This window comes from Lipotes vexillifer, unplaced genomic scaffold (genome assembly GCF_000442215.2).
Source record: "Lipotes vexillifer unplaced genomic scaffold, Lipotes_vexillifer_v1.1 scaffold543, whole genome shotgun sequence".
Lineage (NCBI taxonomy): Eukaryota > Metazoa > Chordata > Mammalia > Artiodactyla > Lipotidae > Lipotes > Lipotes vexillifer.
The window spans coordinates 952115-971795 of NW_006799055.1; the positions used below are offsets into that span (position 1 = coordinate 952115).

At 47.9% G+C, this 19681-nt stretch overlaps 1 protein-coding gene across 2 annotated transcripts in view; it reads right to left on the reverse strand.

The window, feature by feature from the left end:
* Positions 1 to 19681, reverse strand: part of MTUS2 (microtubule associated scaffold protein 2) — a 344092-nt gene that overhangs the window by 6778 nt on the left and 317633 nt on the right. For both annotated transcript variants that reach the window (XM_007471434.1, XM_007471435.1), the window contains 3 exons: positions 14420 to 14634; positions 6947 to 7052; positions 3643 to 3716 (listed from right to left, as the gene is read on the reverse strand). In XM_007471434.1, coding sequence (XP_007471496.1) covers positions 3643 to 3716; positions 6947 to 7052; positions 14420 to 14634 — 395 coding nt within the window. The remainder of the gene's footprint in view (positions 1 to 3642; positions 3717 to 6946; positions 7053 to 14419; positions 14635 to 19681) is intronic.

Consider the following 19681-nt stretch of genomic DNA (forward strand, 5'->3'; position numbering starts at 1 on the left):
CCCCCCCGACCCGGAGGGCCCTCCTGGCCCCCATCCCAGCACGTGCCCGCCACGGGGCCGCTCTGTTTGTGAAGGTGGAGAGAATGGAGGCGTGTGTGGGGAGGCCTGGGGCCCCAGCCCTGCTGCCAGCACAGATGCCACCACGCTGAGCCCTCTCCCCGCAGCCCCGGCCCTGACCAATGGCGGCGGGCAGCAGAGGGAGCCGGGCAGAGCCTTGACGCCCAAGCAGAGGGAAGAGACGGTGCCTTGCTGGTGCCACGTGTTCCAAAGTTCTCCACCCCCATCACCATTTCTGTAACATTAAAACCCAGGGACTGAGTTCTTCCCATGAACACTTCTGGCAAGAGAGATGGCCCCGCTCACCACATGTGAGCAGCTGGGTGCAGTCAACGACGGAACTGCACACCAGAGCACTGCCACATAGCACATGCTGGCTCAACCGCTTTCTTGTCATCACAGAGAACCCAGTTTTGCAAACCATCCTTGGCGGGTTCCTTTTCCTTCTCTCCTTTTTTGTTTCCAGTTACTTACATTTCATTTTTAAGAAATAAAAGCCTCCCACAGTGCCATTAAATGCACATGCTGCTGCATGAGGGCAAGACAGTGTCAGTGGGAGCTGGAAGGCACATGAGCCATCAAGTGTAAATCAGGGCTCAGGACAGCCGGCTGGGCCCCAGCACGCATGCGTAAAACGTGACTATGAAATGACTGGAGCGCTACGTAGTTTAACCACTGTGTCCAGGTTTCCCCATCTGTAAAATGGGTACGATAATAATAATATGTGACCCAGAGGATGGTGGTTAATATTTAGAACAGTACCTGGCATACAGTAAGTGCTCAATAAACATTAGCTATTATTTTATTGCAAAAAATAAAATGACTGGAGTGCTACCCCACCTCCTATACAAGCCTCGTCAAAGCAATCATTCCTGTCAAGCCTCTTGTCCTCCATTTAAAAGTAAAACAGTGAAAAACTCAGGCAAGTACCATCTAGGTGGCATCTAAACTATCACACTGTGGTTTTTCTGCTTTCTTCACCATTATTCAAAATAGATCCTCAGGCACACAATGGTGCCCCAGCAATCAGACAGGACATGCTGTTCTCCAACTTGGATTGGCTACTTTATGCCAAGGTAAGAGCACCAAGACCCAGCTGGTGACCTGGGCCAGCATGGACCACTTGGAGTTAACCAACAGCCCCATAATAATGATGATGATGGCAAATGTAACAACGCCTGAAACTATTATAATAGCACTAGCTGCTGCCTAGTGCTCTATGCCCTTTACACATGATGAAATCAATTTATTTTTAAGGCAGGACCAGGAAATTTTTAAACATAAAATTCTCTCTCTGCCCATCTGGGCCACTACCCCTCTTTAGTGTGGACGGTGCATCTGCATTATACAGTAACTAGATCCCCTTAGAAGACACAGGAACACCTGCTCACTGGAAAAAAAAAAAAAAAAGCAATTTTCTCCTGGCGCCAGCAAGGTAACTCCTTAGGAGATAACATTCCTTTCTCAATCCTGTAAGGGGTCACGATGACCCACTACTTGCCCTGCTGGACTACGTACACTGTCAATATGTTACTTTGATGTAAGACCCTTTGTCTCAAAAATTTATATAACTGGGCATTGACCTCTAAGGGACAGTCCTTAGCGCTTTGTCTTTTAATCTTGAAAAAAAACATAATACAATTTTTAAAGGTTACTTTCTATTTACAGTTATTACAAAATACTGCAATTACAAAATATTCCCCGTGTTGTACAACACATCCTTGAGCCTATTTACACCCAGCAATTTGTACCTCCCCTCCCCCATCCCTATGTGCCCTCCCCCCCACTGGTAACCACTGGTTTGTTCTCTGTATCTGTGAGTCTGCTTCTTTTATGTTACGTTCACTAATTTGTTGTGTTTTTTATATTCCACATATAAGTGACATCATACAGTATTTGTCTTTCTCTGTTTGATGTATTTCACTTAGCAGAATGCCCCCAAGTCTATCCATGTTGCTGCAAATGGCAAAATTTCGTTCTTTTGTACGGCTGAGTAGTATTCCATTGTATACCACATAAAGACTGTCTCCTGGGTTCTAATCCTCAGGTTAGCTCAAATAAAATTCTCCATTTCTTTCTTGGATTGACTACTGATTAATGTTTTCATTGACACACATATTATTTCCCTTAAGCTGCTCACACTTTGAGGAAGGAACTGGTATTATCCCCATTTTACAGATGGGTAAACTAAGGTTTACAGCTATGTAGCTGTCCAAGATTTCAAAGCTATTAAGAGAAGGTACAGTGGGGATTTAAACCTCAAACTCAAATCTTTTACCCCAAACTTGTTTCTCTAGCTGCCAGTAGCCCAAGGAGACTGGCCTAAGCAACTGTACCCACCTCACACCAGAAAATCTCCAGCTCAAATGGATTCTGCCCATGAGTTACCACTAAAGTGTGCACAGTTCATGACTGTGTGATGTTAGTGGCAAAGTGAAGACTCATGGATGAAACAGAACTCTCCCTTCTATTGGTTTTGGACCGTTTGGGGTTTTCTGATACATCACAGTATGGCTGTTACCTTCCTGGTTTGTGTTCCTTAAGGGTAATATATCTGGGTGGTGTGGGATGTGGGGTACACAAAGAAGTTTGGGGTTAATTTGCCAAGGATAAGCCACACAAGGAGCACGTGGGCATGTGCAGGCCCACCGATGGATCCATGGATCGATGGATCGGGGGTGGGTTTGCAGCAGGTGGTCTCCCATTAAAAATTTTTTGAATAGTACACTCAATAGTGTGACACTCCATAATCCTAGATTCTTTTCTCGGCAGGGCAGGCTCTGTGCAAGAAACACTGCCTGGGGAAAGTGAGCCACTGAAGAAACAAAACTCCTGCCTTTATATTAGAATTATGGCAATCACCTCCCAAATTTCCAGGTGTGAATGTCCCTAATATTTAAAAGGTAATCTTTCTATGACTGGGACGTCCACAGCTGGCAATGGAAACAGGGCCACCAGCCTCCCCCTGGCTTCCCAGGCAGCCCCTCTCTAGGGCTGGGGGCGGTCAACATCTTTTCACAGAAGCAGCTGATTGGGGTCTCTGGAAGGCAGAGACCTCCATTCTCCCCTTCGAGATCAGAAGGAAGCCAGGCAGCGCCCCTGGCATCTGAGACCCACGCTCTGTGTAGGTTTCAAGCGGGCCGCCAAGAAGCTTCGTTACATCTCCAGGGGATTGAAGTTGCTTTTACAATTCCCAGAACATGTCCTGTGATTTCTGCCCTACATGAGTCTCCTTATCCCGTTACCCCCGCCTAGAATGCTCTGCTCCCTAATCCTCCCCTTTCCCCAAACATGACTCTGACCGCAAGCACATGGGGAGCCAGCCGTCTCTCGGAACCCCTGTGGCGCTAACGGTATTATTCATTCTGTGCAAGTATGTGCTACCCTCTGTGCTGGTCTGTCACTATTTGTATCACAGCTCTCAGTAGACAGTAAAGTCCTTAAGGGCAGGGAGTAGGTCTTATTTACCCCCTTATTCCAATGCTTAGTACAGGATCCAGTACATGGTAGGTGCTGGATAAATGTCTGTGGACAGGAATAACAATGCTGCCATTATCTTGATGTTGGAGTTAAGGAAACACTAACCTGTAATGACAGCCGCAGCTTTTCAAAATTTTCTTCCAATTCTTTCTTTTCAAGCTCGTGGGTAGATATCAGTTCTGGAGAGAAGACATCAAATTGTTAAGTTGATCTTTCTTCTGAAAAGGGATCAAACAAGATTCTTTTGCCAGGCTAAAACTAGTGACGTAGGTGAGTAAGGGACACCAGTATATAGCGGACTTAAGCCTAAAGAGACCTCTCCATTAGTTTGAAATTGTATGCAATGTTATTTAGGAGAGAGGGAGAAAGGATGAGGAAGGAAATAGGAGAAAGGGCGAGGGTTAAGAGGAAAGAAAGGAGGGAGGGAAGCAAACAGAGCACAAGAGCGCGCACACACACACACACACACACACACACACACACACACACACACACAGTCACTTCTATACCCAGCTCTACCAACAACCTGGCCAAGTCAGATTCTCCATTCACAGCACTCATTGATTCTCCAACTATTCCTAATGGTAAAACCACTAGGTAATTAATGTTAAATCTCCCTTTTCTTCCCTCCCAGGATCACTCTTCTTTTCTACCACAAAGCCGCAATCTCGGGCTGAAGCAGGGACCTTTCCAAGGAGAGTGGAGCATGGGCTTGCTGGAGAATGGACAGGTGAACGGGACCAGTGCTGTGCCTGCAAAGTCACCTTGGTGGCCTCTGGGCCACACTCTGGAAATCACAGATGCTAGGATTTGCTTGAGCAAAGAGTCGATGTTAAGCCACTCAGACAAAAGGAAGGACTCATTGGACTGGTTCCTCTTGGGGAGTTTGGAGCAATTCTATTCCGTGAAAAGTGTCATTCCAGTGATAATTTGCAAGATAGGCAGAAAGAGATGTCATGTAAGAGTTACTAAGCAAATGGATTGTATTTTCCTCCAGATGGGAATAGTCTTATTAGCTGGGTGAAGCCCGTCTCATTCTAGCTACACAAGCAGTTTGTTTTCATGTTATAACTGGAGAGAGGAAAGGTCTCATTAATGAACCTGGATCATATGCTTAGCACAGGAGAGTACTGGAGACCAATAATTATCATTCTGGCTGGCATAAGCTGCAATTAAGAAAAACTTTGTGGTTTCCATTGACCCAAATCTTTTAACTAATGATGGTTAAGGTCTCTTAGAAATCCAGTTGTTATAGCTGAAATTTACATTTGGGAAAAAAGAAAAAAGTTTGTGCTTATTTTATTGACATAAAACCATGTGGGTTTCTGGTCTACCTGCCTTTGTCTAAATGATTACTTTTAATAGTCATTGAGAGCACCATCCATAATAATGAAGTTTTTAGCTACCATTACATACGCCTACACTGTCTTCACATTATATGTAATTCAAAGGCCCTGGATGTGGCTTCTAAGCGAGACTTCATTAGTCAGAAAAATCTACCAAGTCTATTTATACGAAAATCCCGAAACAAAAGGCAACACTCATTGTAACATTTCCATTCCTGTTCCCTTTCCTGAGACCATTTTCCTACAGTGCAGTGATGGGCTTTAGGGCATTTTCAGATACCCTATACCTCACAAGCAAAGAAAAATCAGTATCTATTAGGTGGCATAAACCATGGCGACTATCTATGTACTCATAATGTATTTCATTATTTTAAGGTCCTGACACTCTGTCCCATGCTTAAGACTGTGCTCTAAGAGAGTGATTCTCCAATTTTGCTACATATTAGAATCACCTGGGGAGTTTTAAAAAATCCTGATGCCTGGGCTGCACCCCAGAGCGATTAAATCGGAACCTCTGTAATGGGAGCTACACAGCAGTATTTTTTTAAAAACTCTCCAGGTGGTTCCAATGTGCATCCAAGGGTGGGAACTGGTACTCTAAGCATGAGACATGCTCTCAGGAACAGGTAATACATTTAACTAGTTCTCAGGAAATTCCTCTCCCTTGCGTCCAGCTTGGACTTTTCCACTTATGGGTAGTTACCAGAGGTGGTGGGGTTGGTGCTCGAGGGGGCAATCACATGAGTATTGATAATTGCACAGTGGGCCTTGTTGTTTACAAAGAACATTTAAAAATAATTTTAAAACTCTGATATTCTCAAATTTTTAGAATTTATTAATCTATTGTTAAATTAATTGTTTTTCATATACTTTAACCATCAGCTGACTGGGGAGGAAAAAATGAGGAAAGGGGAAATTGAAAAACAAATTCTCTATATAACGTAAATGCACGTTAACGTGTAAAAAGCTTCTTTCACAGAGTCAAAATCTTAGTAGTACTTAGTTAAATGCTGTCGCTATTGTTACAACCCACATAAAATCCTCCGTATCCAAAGATAAGTCAAAGTTATAAAAAATGTAAAAAATGTAAAAAGAAAGATCCTGAGAGTCCACTTACATCCATGGTGAATGTGGTCTGAGTGCAAGGTGTGGAGAGCCAGGCCCAATCAGATGCTGGCGTGGCCCTGACAACACCACACCTGCGGGACGGTTATAAGGCCACAAAACAAGACAAAGCCCAGGATTTCTACACTTACTGTAGAACAGTGGGTCTCAAGCTTGGCTACCTGTTACATTCACCTATGAGCTTTAACAAGCCCAGGCTGTAACCCAGACCAGCTACCAAACCCTGCTCTGGGACCAAGGCTCCCAGGGATTCCAGTATTCAGGCAGGGTTGAGAGGATCGGCTTCAGAGGAAAGTACAGTAAGTCCCCTACAAAAGAACCCTCAAGCTGCGAACTTCCAAAGATGCGAATGTGCATTCCATCAACGTCAGGCGTGAGTGACATTGCAGCTGGCCCTCCGTCCCCTATTGCTGACGATCCTTCAGCTCTGCCACCTCCCACCTCCTCTCTCCCCTCCAGTCAGTAACTCTTCTTGCCTGTTTGGGCAATGCCAGCCCCTGGATGCCAGCTGTTGTACTGTACTACTGTACTTTTCAAGATACTGTACTGTAAGATTAAAAATGTTTTCTTTACTTTTGTGTTTGTTTGTTTTTTAATGTATTATTTGTGTGAGAAATATTATGAACCTGTTACAGGACAGTACTATATAGCTGATTTTGTTAGTTGAGTGCCTAGGCTAACTTTGTTGGACTTACGAACGAATTGGACTTACGAACGTGCTCTTGGAACGGAACTCATTCATACGTAGGGGACTTACTGTAGTTACCCGGGTCCTGGATTTCTGTCTTTTCTTAACCCAAGAAGCAACTCAAAGGACACACCAGGAAGGAAAGGAAGGAAGAAGGGAAAGGGAGGGCTCCCCGTGTCTGCAGCCGGAGAGGGTCAGTGCGCACAGCCCACCGTACCCGCCCACCGCACGCACCAAGCCTCGTAGCTACCTTGCACCTTGTGGTCGTGGTCATCCTGCAGGAGCGAGATGGCAACTGTGTGGCTGTTTTCCATCTCTAGGAGAGCAGCCTCATGGCTGGTGGTGATGTCTTCCACCTGCAGGAGATCACAGCTCTGGTTACACAGAGAGCTGGGGACCGGGGGCTCCAATGGCCTCGCTGCTTGGAGGACCGAGGTGGACTGCAATGAGGGGAAATGTCAGTGGCCCAAACGTCAAGGGCAGGACACTCTGCTGTGATGACGGCCACCCTCAGCCTTGTGCCGAGGCAGCAGAGCCAGGATCTGGTGGTGACGCGCGAGTCCCGGAGTCAGGGGCGGCGGGGCAGGCAATGTCACAGGGAAGTCACTGCCACAGCCCTGCCGCTCACGCAACGGGAAGCAGCTCCCGGGGTGGGGTGGGTAGCTGCTGAAGCCACCTCTTTACTGCCCTGGGCCCCCTCTGGACCATTTCCTTCCACCCCATTCCTTCCCCTTCCACCAAGCATTCCGTGAGGTAATAAGGGACAGAAGAGGGTCCTCCCCTACCAGATGGTCCGTTCTGCTTCCTGGCAGCAGGTGGGAGCTACAGCACGCGAGGTATCTGGAGGGAGCTAACATTTATTAAGCTACCCACTCTTGGCTTCTCCACTCAAGCCTCACAGCAATATGATAAAGTAAATGTTTTCATGTTCATTTCCCAGACCAGGAAACTGAGGCTCAGAGAGGCTTGAAGTGTTTTGCCCAAAGGCTAGTAAATGGCAGAGCCAGCAGTCAGCCCAGGGCTGTCTGACATCTACAGCGAAGCTCTGAAATGCACTGCCCTTGCCTCCCCCCGCAAGACCAGCAACCAGTGCCCAGGGACCCTCTCACCAGCCCCAAGGCAAGTGGGCAGGTGTGTGTGTGTGCTCACCACCCCTGTTTCCGGCCGTGAACCTGCCCCCTGGATCACGGTGCAGACCTCCCCCTGCCTAGGCTGTGGGACCTGCTCCCAAGAAGCTGCTGTTTCTCTGGCTGATGGTACATTTCCAGGAGTTTAATCACAGGTAGTGCAGCCAGCCCAGGATTTTTTATTTTCCCCCTTCCTGATCTCCGGCCCCACTACACACCATCCATCTTTACTGCTTTTGTTATTTTTGTTGTTGCAGCTGTTATTTTAACTTCAAATGTATGACTTACAGGAGTCATTGTATAAGACGACCTCTCCCTGTGATAGCAAACCAGAACAATGTTTTTCCAAATTCTCTCTCAGTGACCCATTGTAAAAACACCATTGTACGTTGTTACACACACACACACACACACACACACACACATGCATACACGGGGCGTGTGTGTGAAACCAAAGTTTCACAAAATGACACTTTCCCCTCTTACCTGCAGTAATCTCGTTTTTAAATTTTTATTCTGTGTTCCTTTGTTGTTCTTCAAAATGCAGTTACAAACCACTAAATTCATTTCACGACGTACTAAGGTGTCAAAACCCAGCATTTGAACAACACTGAACCAGCGCACCTGCCCATGCCCTGAAGCCCTGAGGCGGACCGGTTCACACTGTCAAGCCACCTCTCAGGGGGTCTCATTTCTCTGGGGATAATTCACAGGCTGATCTTTGATCCGTAAGGAGGAAGAACTCTTCACAAGAAAGGAAGCCCGCTTGTGAAGGGGATGCATGGGAGTGTTTCTATTTTAAAATGGGATAGATTCCCATTCTGGGCACCATCATTGCTTGGGAAAGTTTGCCCGACTTCTCTCTCCTATGGTAAAAGGAACTGTCATCCCACTAAAACAGAAATATCACTGCCGAAACCAACAACGAACTTGACAGCGTTCGGAAAGCTGCATTACGACACGAAAATGGACATGGTATGCGATGATTCACTTTTATCTACTGGCCGTTCTTGATTAAACAATATTTCACTTGAGGCTCAGAGCTATGAATCCACTCAGCAGAAAGGCCGATTACTACAGTTTTTAATTGTCCAAATCCTGTTTATATGAAGGTTTTTTATGGAATCTTTGTCCAAAGACTTTCAGTCTCTTGGAAAAACAAATCATTGGTTCAAACAAATGGAACTGGTTTTCCTTACGCTCCATTGGTGACTTCCGTTAGAAACAAGTACCCACACATTGTTTGGAGGTATGTTACTTCAGTATAAGGAAGAATCTTCATCAGTCCTTAGTATGATTCTAATTTATTGGGTTCTTACACAAATTGCCACGCGTAGTTTCAGAAAAGAGAGATGGATGCCAGGACTACGTTCCAGAAGAGTCCCTTTCGTCCTGGCGGTGGATCTGCTCTGATCAGCAAGGGTGGTGTTTCATCACATGCCCTCCTGGCTTGGTGGAGTCAGGTCTTTGATTTAGTGGTGATGGAATACCACCCAATATACCAAGGATGATGTAAGGGTGTGATCTATCTGTTACAGCCTCTCAGAGGGGCTTTTGGGGATGAAATACAGATCCCCTAATTCCTCCACATGCAACGAGAGGAGCGCCCAGGATGTTCTGAAGGGAACCAGTGAGAGCCAGTGAGCCAAAATCTGGGGGTCACGGTCCTTACTCTCGAGTGATTTAGGTTTCTAGACACGCGTATGGCTTGTAAAGACTGTTCCCTCTACGAGGAAGGGGCCGTGCACTGTTGGCCGTCCCCTTTCTTATCCCAGTTTCAATCCCCATGGCTTCTCCTCTATGGCTCTAGCCTTCTTTCCAGAGCACGGGGCAGCAGCCCGTCCGAGCTCTCAGCCTGAGAAGACCTCCGGGTCGGCAGGCATTTGAGGGGATTCGGACAAGTTGACCCATGGGACACACAAGATATGCTTTGCATTGTAGATCACCAAAAATGAGACAGAGGCACTAAACCATTATCCGGCCACAGCAAGCTTACGCTGGGTGAAGCTTCACTTCTTCCTTTTTGAACCTGGGTGCCCCCGTCCCCGCCCCAATCTCTGCTGGGCCAGCCTCTTCCCTCTTCCAGGAGGACAAAGTTCTGAGCTGGCTGCGGAGGTCCGTCCATGTGCCCATCAAGTAGTCCCAGGGGTACAGAGCAGCAGCTGGTCCCTGCACCAGGCTCTGTTCCTGCAGCTGTTTGCTGTTTAGCTGAGTTCCAGCAAAGCAAAGGGCTGGGAAGCCACCCTCTCCGATGGGTAAGAATAGAGCTGTGGGCTTACTTCATTCAGCCATTTGCAAAATGCAATTATGGGAGCCTTCGGCAATTCACTTAGAAAAGACTTCCATTTAGAATGAAGACGCATGGGCTTTACATTGTCTCGGCTTTCCTCATTAAAGAAAACCAGATTAAACTCCCATTTGCCCCCATCTGCAACGTGTCTTCCTATCTGATGAGACAGAGGGAGCTGCCCCTGTCTTTTCTCTCCAGGGCTCTCTGAACAACTCTCCTTCCGGATAACGAGATGACTCACCATCCCTTCTGTCCCTGCATCCCTGCTACATCATCCTGGGTACCGACTCGGAGCAGGCAGCCAGCCCTGCCAGAGCTCCTGGGCTGACTTCATACCCCTCCAGGCTGTGCCTTTGCCTCTTTGCTGCCCACCACGAGGGCAGGTGTTCACAGAGGCTTCTATCTGCCCGGCTCTGCCTCTTTCCAATGTCCGGAGGCTCTGGGCTGCGATGGGAGGGGCTCTGGTGCCGGAAGACAGAGGGGCCCTCGGGACCTCATTCTATTTGATTAGAGAGTGTGGTTTCGCTGATGGCAGCTGTGCGGCAGCTGTGCACCTGCTGTGCGGGACGAATATGGGACAGAATGCGAGATGATGGCCAAAGTGGCCTCTGCACAGTCTGATTAAGTGTGGGCACACTGGGCCTCCCAGTTAAGTCTAAAAGGATGATTTCTTTAGGAAAGGTTAGAAAGTGTGTCCCGGATATGAGACAAAGCCAACGTAAACTCCAAAGGTTGAACACTACTGCTCCTCTGGAAAGGAGTCTCTGCTCAAAATGCAGAATCCAGAATGCCTTTAGGAACCGGGGGGCCCTGCACGAGGGGCTTCCGGGACCGGTCAGGGAGAGAGACAAACTGCCAAAGGGTCTTGGAGGGAGAGGGTCAAAGGTCACAAGTCTGATCACTAAACACCAGGCTCCGTGGGCGAGTACATTTGGAGCAGAAAAGGAAAAGCATTTGTGTTTACGTTGAAAAATCTGTTTCGTGTGCCCTGAGCTTCCCTATGAAGCTTGGGAAATCTGGCTTCTCTTAATGTGCCGCTAGCTCTAGAATGAGCACTGATTTGATGAAACACCTTTATAATCTGACTTTTAAGATAAGAGTCACAGCATATCTTTAAAGGCACGTAAGAAAGCCAGGAGGCCAGGCTACGCCCCTGCTCACACCCTAACTTGTCTGCAGGGCTAAAGAAGGAGGCCCTGTACATCCCCGGACACCAGACATCTGCAGCTCCGGGCCCCGGGAAGCCCCAGTCCGTGACTCTGATTCCATTAGCGCGGGGTGCAGGCAGGAGGAGTGCTTTGCCAGAAGCTCCCCAGTGACTCCCATGTGGAGACAGAGAGAGAGATGGTCTTTGCTGCTCGAGGCAAGTGGACGGCTGGATCTTCCTAGGGGCATCCTGCGGTAAAGTCAGAGGTCAGCCGGCCTTCTCGAGGGAGTTCCTGATTGGAGGAAAGCCTCAGAAAATCCTGTGTCAGAACGGAAGCAGCCTCTGCGCTGCCGGCCGGGGCACCGGGGCGCCACGTGAGGCCCCATTGGTGAACTTGAGTTTTAAGGCTCGAGATGGCAGGATCTATGGGTCAGCATTGCCGAACGCGACTGTCCCCCACAAAGAGGCCCTGAGTGTGGAGGGTCGGCACAGATCGCTGGAACCACAGACCTTCCAGATCCCCACTGCAGCCAGGCACCGAGCCCCCTCCTGGACCAAATACATGAGCATTTACTCTACCTGGAAATTACAGGATGGCCTGATGTGCATTTTACCTTCTTCCTGGTTGCCTGCGTGCTCCCTGCTGGAGAAGCTGAAGGTCAAGACAACAGCCAATATCCAGCAGCAGGAGCAGAATCAGGGGCCTGAGTAATACGTAGATTTCAACCATCCGTCCCTCCCCCTGCCCCCAAACCAGTGGGAAAGATTTACTCGAATGTAAAGCGTGCAGATGCTCTTTGCACCATAAAGCTTTCCCTCATCCTCCCACCTGGAAGGAAACTCTCAGTTCCTAAACACAGAATCTGTATTTCCCACCCAGTATTACAGTTTCTGGAGAAACTGCCTCAGAACTTCCCTGGATCTATAACCCGAGGCTATGGAACAAGCAAGTCCACATTTTATAAATGTTGGCATCTCTTGCAGTGTGCCGTCACGAGGCCGTGTGTGCGGCGGGCCTTCACTGACTATTATTTGCTTAGATGGATGAATAACCAAATGAATCACTTTAGCTGTAAAGGATCAGGGAGAACAGGACTCAGAGCTCTGATGAGACAGAGCACTTTTAAAATATACATAAGTAGCTCATGTAACTCACTCTCAAGTGGAAAAGTCAGGGCCTCCAATCTCTCCCAGTATGAAATCTTTAAAAGGCCACTGTCCCAGCTCAAAGGCAGATGAGGCCACACCCCCCAGCACATGCTCCTGCACCGACAAAACTTAGCGAGGTTCTGCCCCAGCTCCCTCCACTGGCAGATGGGCTCCGCTCGGCAGTGGCCCTGGCTTCCCAGTTTCCCACACACGACACCCCAGCATGAGCGTTTGTTCAGAGGCTCATCCTTCTGCCAGGGGACCACCTCCTGCCCTTCCTTCCATCTCTTGGCATCTTCTCAACCAACCCAGAACTTTGGACCAAAAGTCAGTGAATATGGGTATGAATACATTCTTTGTGTAAAATTGGGAAGGAAGAGCCCCAGGATACAGGGCACAGAACAAACCAATATCTGCACCAGGTCTGAGCTGTACCAAGGGACCACGAAGCAGGTAAGACTAAAGACAGCAGCCGTGCAAATGCCCACTTAAAGCCAGCTGAGAAGCCAAGATGCTGAAGGTTCCACTTCTAATCTTAGCCCAGCAGGTAACCTTAGCTGTAACCTATCTGTTTCCCAGCCTCTAAGTCTGTACCACCTCAAGCAGGCAGATGTGTCTGGTTTCCACAGACCTCTAGAAAAAGGAGGATGACTAACCCAAGATGCTGAATAGAAGAAAGTGCTGTCAAATAGGAGATCGTTTATTCCAACAATAATACGTATTATTACTCTGAGATTTCTCCCATGCCCCCTATGATTCACAAGCCTCTGGGGACCATCGCCATCCAGATTATCTACCGGGGAGGCAGCCCAAACGTTCATGATAGTGAAGGGCCACTCGGCATCAGCCTGAGATGTAAAGTGAGCTCTTCACAAATGCCAGTTTACCTTAGGGATACCATGAGCAGACTAGGGGTAATGATACACAATTAGAAGGTGGGCATTAAGGCGTCAGAGCCTTGGGGACTTAGGAAGGAGAGAAGAGGGAGGGGCAAACGAGCTCTCTCGGAAGCAGAGTGGTCTCGTCTTAACCTGCCTGTCACACCGGCGCCAACAAGGTAACGGACACGGCAGCTGGCCCTGGGGATGGGCACACCAGGCTCCTACCTGCTTTCAGGCTGACAGGCTCCCTGGGAATTCTTCCCCAGCTATTCCAGGATGAATGACCCTCTCTAGGAAGACTGCTGGGCTAAGGTTAATGAGCGGAATCCTTCTTTCATTCAGCAAATACACACTGAAGGCTCGCTCTGTGCAGGCAGGCAGTCCTGTGCCAGAGATTTAGCAGTAAACCCGGCAGAAAACTCTAGTTCAGTGCTCGAGAGCACGGACCCTGGGGTCAGACTGGGTCCAACCCTGGCTCTTTCATGAGCGTGAATGCTGGCAAGTTATTTAACCTCCGGGTCTCAGTTTTCTCACCTGTAAAATGGGGACAATAATGGTACTCCCTCTAAGAGTTATCGTGGGGGTTAAATGAGTTAGTACATGTAAAGAGGGAAGAGCAGGGCCCGGTACACAGCACGTGCTAGATACATGTGTGTCTGTCATCATCACTGTCCTTATGGAATACGCAGAAGATCAACAGGGTACAAAGTAAAAGCTATCATACATTAGGTAGTAGTAAGTGCCGAGGAAAAATTAAACAGCAAGAGCGTGCACAACGTGGGGAAGGAGCTGTGATTTTGGATCAGGAAAGGCCTCACTGAGAAAAGTCTGCAAGGGAGGGAGAGAGGGAGCCATGGGGTTTCTAGAGGGAGAGGATTCCAGGCAGAGGGCACAGCGAGCAAAAGCCCGGAGGTGGGAGTGTGCCTGGGAGCACAAGGCAGGGAGACCAGAGTGGCTGCGGGGGACGACGGGAGGGGACAGAGGAGAGAAACGAGGTGGGGAGAACGGGCTTGACCGGAAGCTCACCTGCTTGCTGCACGGACTCCTGGCCAAAGCGGCTCCCCTCCACCTCCCACCCACGCCTCCAGACGATGGCAGGAACAGGGCCCGGGCCGGGGCGCAGACTGACCTGCCGCTGGTGCTGACACCCGATCCGCAGCAGCTGTGCGTGGTGCTCCTCCTGGAGCTGGGCCACCTCGGTCTCGAACTGCAGCTGCAGCCGCCGCTCCAGGTCGCGCAGCTCGGCCTGCTGTCGCCAGCCCAGCCTGCGCACCTCGTCCTCACAGCGCCGCTCCAGCTCCGCCTTCTCTTTCTGCAGCTTCTCGCACTTTGCTGCATGGAAGGCTGGGGACAGGGAGAGCGACACTTAAAAAACTGGCCAGGACGCACCGAAAGCGCTGCAGCCCCCACGAGTACCACATCAAGGTGGACGTAAGGACCAAGGCCAGGTCCCCGTCCTCTGCAGGGCTTCACCGTTTGTCAAGTGCTTTCCTCCCTACCACATCTGATCCCCAACACAGACCCTGGATGCTGGGGTGAGCCTGGGCCCTGGGGACCTCCGGCGACCAGCCCAAGGTCCCACTCAGCGTGTGAAGCATGAGCTGCGAAGGCAAATCTGGGCTTTCTGACCACAAGCCGCCATGTTTCTGCCGCTAGATCAGGGCTCTCTGAGGGTCCACAGACCATGGGCATCACAGATACTGGGTGCTTGTTACAAACGCACGCTCCTAGGCGCACCCTGGTGGATCAGAAACCCTGGACAGGAGCCCAGCACGTCAACTCTTCACAAGGGCCACGGTGATTCTTACACCCATCAAGGCTTGAGACCTGGGCATGCCTGGAGGTTGGAGACAAGACGGGATGCACGGGATTCTCTCCAGGCTGACATGCCGAATGGGACAATCGCAGAGGAAGTGTGCGTGTGGGTCCTTTCAGGTGACCGAGACCTCACCAGCAGCATCCTTCCCCACTGGAGGAAGGACGGGTAACCACTCAACACCCCTTTGCACGGGTGGGTCGCCCTGCCGCAGTTCTGGTTTGCTTCGCGGGGAGGGGCTGCGACAGCACTTAGAGGTCGTGCCTCCCCTGGGCCAGAGCGGACTGCTCTCATTTCAAAGTCTCTTCCTCAACTGCAAACAGCTTCCAAGAAGGAGAAAGCCTTCCTTGACAATCTATCTACTCTATTTAGGTCCCGTGGAGGTGATGATGCACACGCACGCAGACGTCAAAGTGGATGGACACCTCACTTACTCCACAAAGACTGGGGCCCCTACGCTCCCTGCTCTGTGCTGCAGTCTGGGGAGGCTTGTCGTTTACTCTGAAGTTGAGTGAGCAGTATCTGTACTGGTTCAGGATAATCTGCACGCTAGGGGTGGTTGTTATGATCAGGACCATTCATCCAAGGTAGTTACACAGCGTTTGAAACACCCTAATCAGAAGTCCCGCCCTAAAGGTGCAGCTAATTCAAGGGTTTCTTTGCCACACTTGGCTCTCAAAGAGTTTGTTAATTAGCACAGGGGATGTTTAAAAACACTTTTTCCCTGGTGAAATGAGCGGTGAACGGGCTGGATCTTGCCCTGTGTGCACAGCGTGTAAGAGTCTGGCCAGCCCAGCAGCCTAACACTGTCCCCAAACGCCTTCTTGGTCCAGGGCTTCAGCTGGCCCTGTGTCCTGAGTCCCGTCATGTTTTGGAGGATTCTGACACACAACCGTGAAGAGTTGTTAGGATCTGCCAGTGTAATCAGGGTGTACTAAGGGTGGGTGGTGGGCACCCCTGTAGAGGATGCACCGTCTGCAGGAAATTTTAAAGCAATAACCACACTGACTTGAAAAGCCCTCTGCTTTTTGCTGTCACCTGTGCCAGCAACTCTAAAGCATGTTGGTGAAAAAATACTCCTCAAAAGTTTTTGGTTGGTCTACATTCTAAGCAATCACTACAATTACCGTCAAGGTTTTTAAAAGCAATTTTTGTATTTAAAAAAAAAATCACAAACAGAGAAAAGTCGGAAGTATGGTACAAGGACGTTATTGTCCAAATGACGTTTACCCCCTGAACCATTTGAGAATCAGAGGCTGACTGCTGTCTCATCAACCCCGAATTCCTTAGTATATATTCCCTACAAACAAGGACATTCTCCTACGTAACCACAAAGCACTCATCAAAATCAGGAATCAACACTGACCCAACAGTGCCACCCAATGCTCAGACCCATTAAAATTTCACCAGTTGCCCTAATAATGTCCTTTCTAGAAAAAGGATCTGGTTCTGAATCACAAGCTGCATTTAACTATCCTCAGTCTCCTTTTGTCTGGGATACTTCCTGAGTCTTCCCTGGATTTTCAGGACCTGTACACTTTTGAAGGTGACAGGCCAGTCATTCCATTTGGCCGCTCTGAGGTTTCCTCATTATTACATTCAGGTCAGGTAGGTCTGGCAGGAATATCACAGACTTGGCACTATGTGCTTCTCATTTGAATATCAATCAATTTGAATCATCTTTAAATTGAAACTTCTTTTTTCTAATTGTTTATAGAGTGAGTCAGGAAAATTATGCTTATGACTGATGATCACAACGTTATCCTGAAAATGATTCTGTGGTATAGAGGAGGGAGTGTTACAAATGCTGGGTGTCAAATATGCTAGGGATTCCCTTCAACATATATCTTATTGTCACACCTGCTGTGAGTAAATCTTTCCGGTCAGGTATAGGTACCTCAGGACGAATGGCTGGGCGTGCACCGGGCTTCCCACCACAAGTAGTGAAAGGGCGTTTTGCTCAATCGCTAACAAATACAGCAGGAACAGCAGACTCGGGCTGAGGCTTTCTGGTCGCTGGTAGTGAGGTCACGGGAGGCTACAGTCCCCACAGAAAGAACCTACCAGGAGCTAAAGGTCACAGTGGCTCAGGCCTGGAGGTGGTGGTGAGGAATCACCTGTTCCCAGGAGTCTGAGCCCCAGCTGAAACAGAGCTCCAGCTTTCCCCAAAGACCCTCCAACTTGGGGAAGTTATTAGAATTTCACCAGGGACCCTAGCTAGTGAAAAAGCTATCAGGATCCACAGACTAGGGAAGAGGTGTAAAGACAGGTTTATCCTAGGGTGACTGGGTTTTAACAGAACAAAGACCATGGAACGTCCATTAAAAAAACAGTGTTTCATGGATTGAGACAAAGCCAGATTGAGGCCAACGGAGAAGCACTTAGTTACACACACAGACACTCTTTTTCCTATTCGTTTCCATCATGGTTTATCAGAGGAGACTGGATATAGTTCCCTGTGCTCTGCCCATCCTATATGTAATGGTTCGCATCTACTAACCCCAAACTCCCAGTCCATCCCTCCCCCACCCCACCAAGGAGCAATTATTTTACCTACATTGGGGGAGGGTGGAGTGTCATCCAAAATACAAGAATGGCAGGGGGCGGGCACAGGGTAATGACGGGTATGTCCCGGGCAACGAGCCCCGGGGCGGGTTTCTGGGTGCATGGGGGGGGCCTCTTTGGAGGGCGCTCTTGTTTCCGTAGAACTAGCTTCCTAGCAGTCTTTGCCCCATGCATCCTGCCCCAGTGGATGGGATCAAAATGGAGCAGCGACAACAACATGTTTGTTTGTATTTAAAATAGGTCCACAAAGCAGTGCAGAGATGAAGCATAAACAGCCAAGAAACACGAGAACAGATGGTCGGTACCATTCATGATTCAATACATGCAGATCGAAGCAGGAGATGTTTTTCACCTATGAGGCTGATCAAAATGAAATATTCTGATAATACAGGGAGGGTATGAGGAAACTGGCCTTCGAGGGACTGATGGTGGGGTATAACTGAGAAGCTGCTTTGGAGGGCACAAGTATCTTTCAAAATTTAAAAGCTAGGGATGGGAGCTTGAGAAGGGTGACAGCTAAAGGATTTCCTTTTGGGGTGATGAAAATGTTCTAAAACAGATTATAGTTACAGTTGCATAACTCTGTGAATATACTAAAAACCAATGAATTATTTTCAATTCACATTTTAAATGAGTGAATTTGATGGTATGTGAATTATACCTCAATAAAGTTCTTATCAAATATGGAAAGAAAATCTGCAAGATAACATGACAGGAAAAATATCTCAGAGGATAAATTTAGATGTTTTTGTAGAGGAAGAGCTCATGTTTGGATTTTGAGATTCTGTATAACAATGATGAACATGTATGCTGACAAAATAAAAATTCCACCACTCCACTGTTTTATATGCACACACACACGGATATCTGTGGAGCCTAAGGGAACCCGAGAACCACTCTTACTGTTTCTTAACTAGAAACAGCACACAAGACTCAAATGAAGATAATAAAAAATGTGCATCATGTATTTTTCTTTAACAAGTACTATTTTGTATGGGAAAAACGTATTTGTCATATACTAATATCAGTATCTTTAGGAAATCAGAACAGTAAGTTGACTTTATAGATCTCATAGATGGAATAAAACAGACAAAAAGGTAAAGAAATGAATAATAACAAATCAGTTACACTGGAGGAAAAATTAAATGACATATCTTTTAACCTAACAATTTCACAAGGGCACAAAAAATCTGGTCAAGGATGACTACTACAGCACGATTTGCCTTCAGGAAATAGTGGGGGGCTAGTTAAATAAATGATGATAAATCCACTATTCACACAGGACAAATCCTACGTGCAATGGGATACGGGTAACCAGTAAAAAAAAATAAGGTGAATCTTTTCACGTTACCGTGGAATGATCTGTAAAACACCGTTAAACAAAAAAGGCAAAAGATGCAGAAGGAGTATGACAGCGCACTTCTACTTGGAATGGAAATGCATCTGTATTTCTGACCCTCCACCTTTCCCTCCCTCAGAGATTGTGCGTTTAAGTTACAGGGCTCACTGCCCAACAAACACCTGCAACAGTATGTATTTAAGAAAATCCTATTATGTGTTTTCATATTTTATGAGTTAAAACACTTTTAAAAATTACTACCATGACTAAGGAGAAGACTAGGTTTTAAAAGGTTATATAGCCTGTGGTCAGAAAGGATAGGACTTTTCCATCTAACTTGCGATTTTATTTATGTTCGTGGCAGGATGGTTCATGGGCCTGGCACTCTTTTGAGGGGTCAGAAATGATTGATTTTCATCCTAGAGCTGTCCCTGAACTGTACTGTTGCCTTAAATAAATCATGAGCTTTGCAGGCCTCAGTTTTGCTGTCTATCAAGTGGCAAAGTAATCACTTTCCCACATACAGCACCAACCCCCACATCCCCAATCGCTATTATATGTGAGAGGTGATACTTCTGTTCTTGAAATGACCCCGTGTCATAAGCCCCAGGCCTGCGGAAGATATTGGGTAAGAAGCGCAGCTGAGGTACCAGGGAAAGAGCTCCAATAAC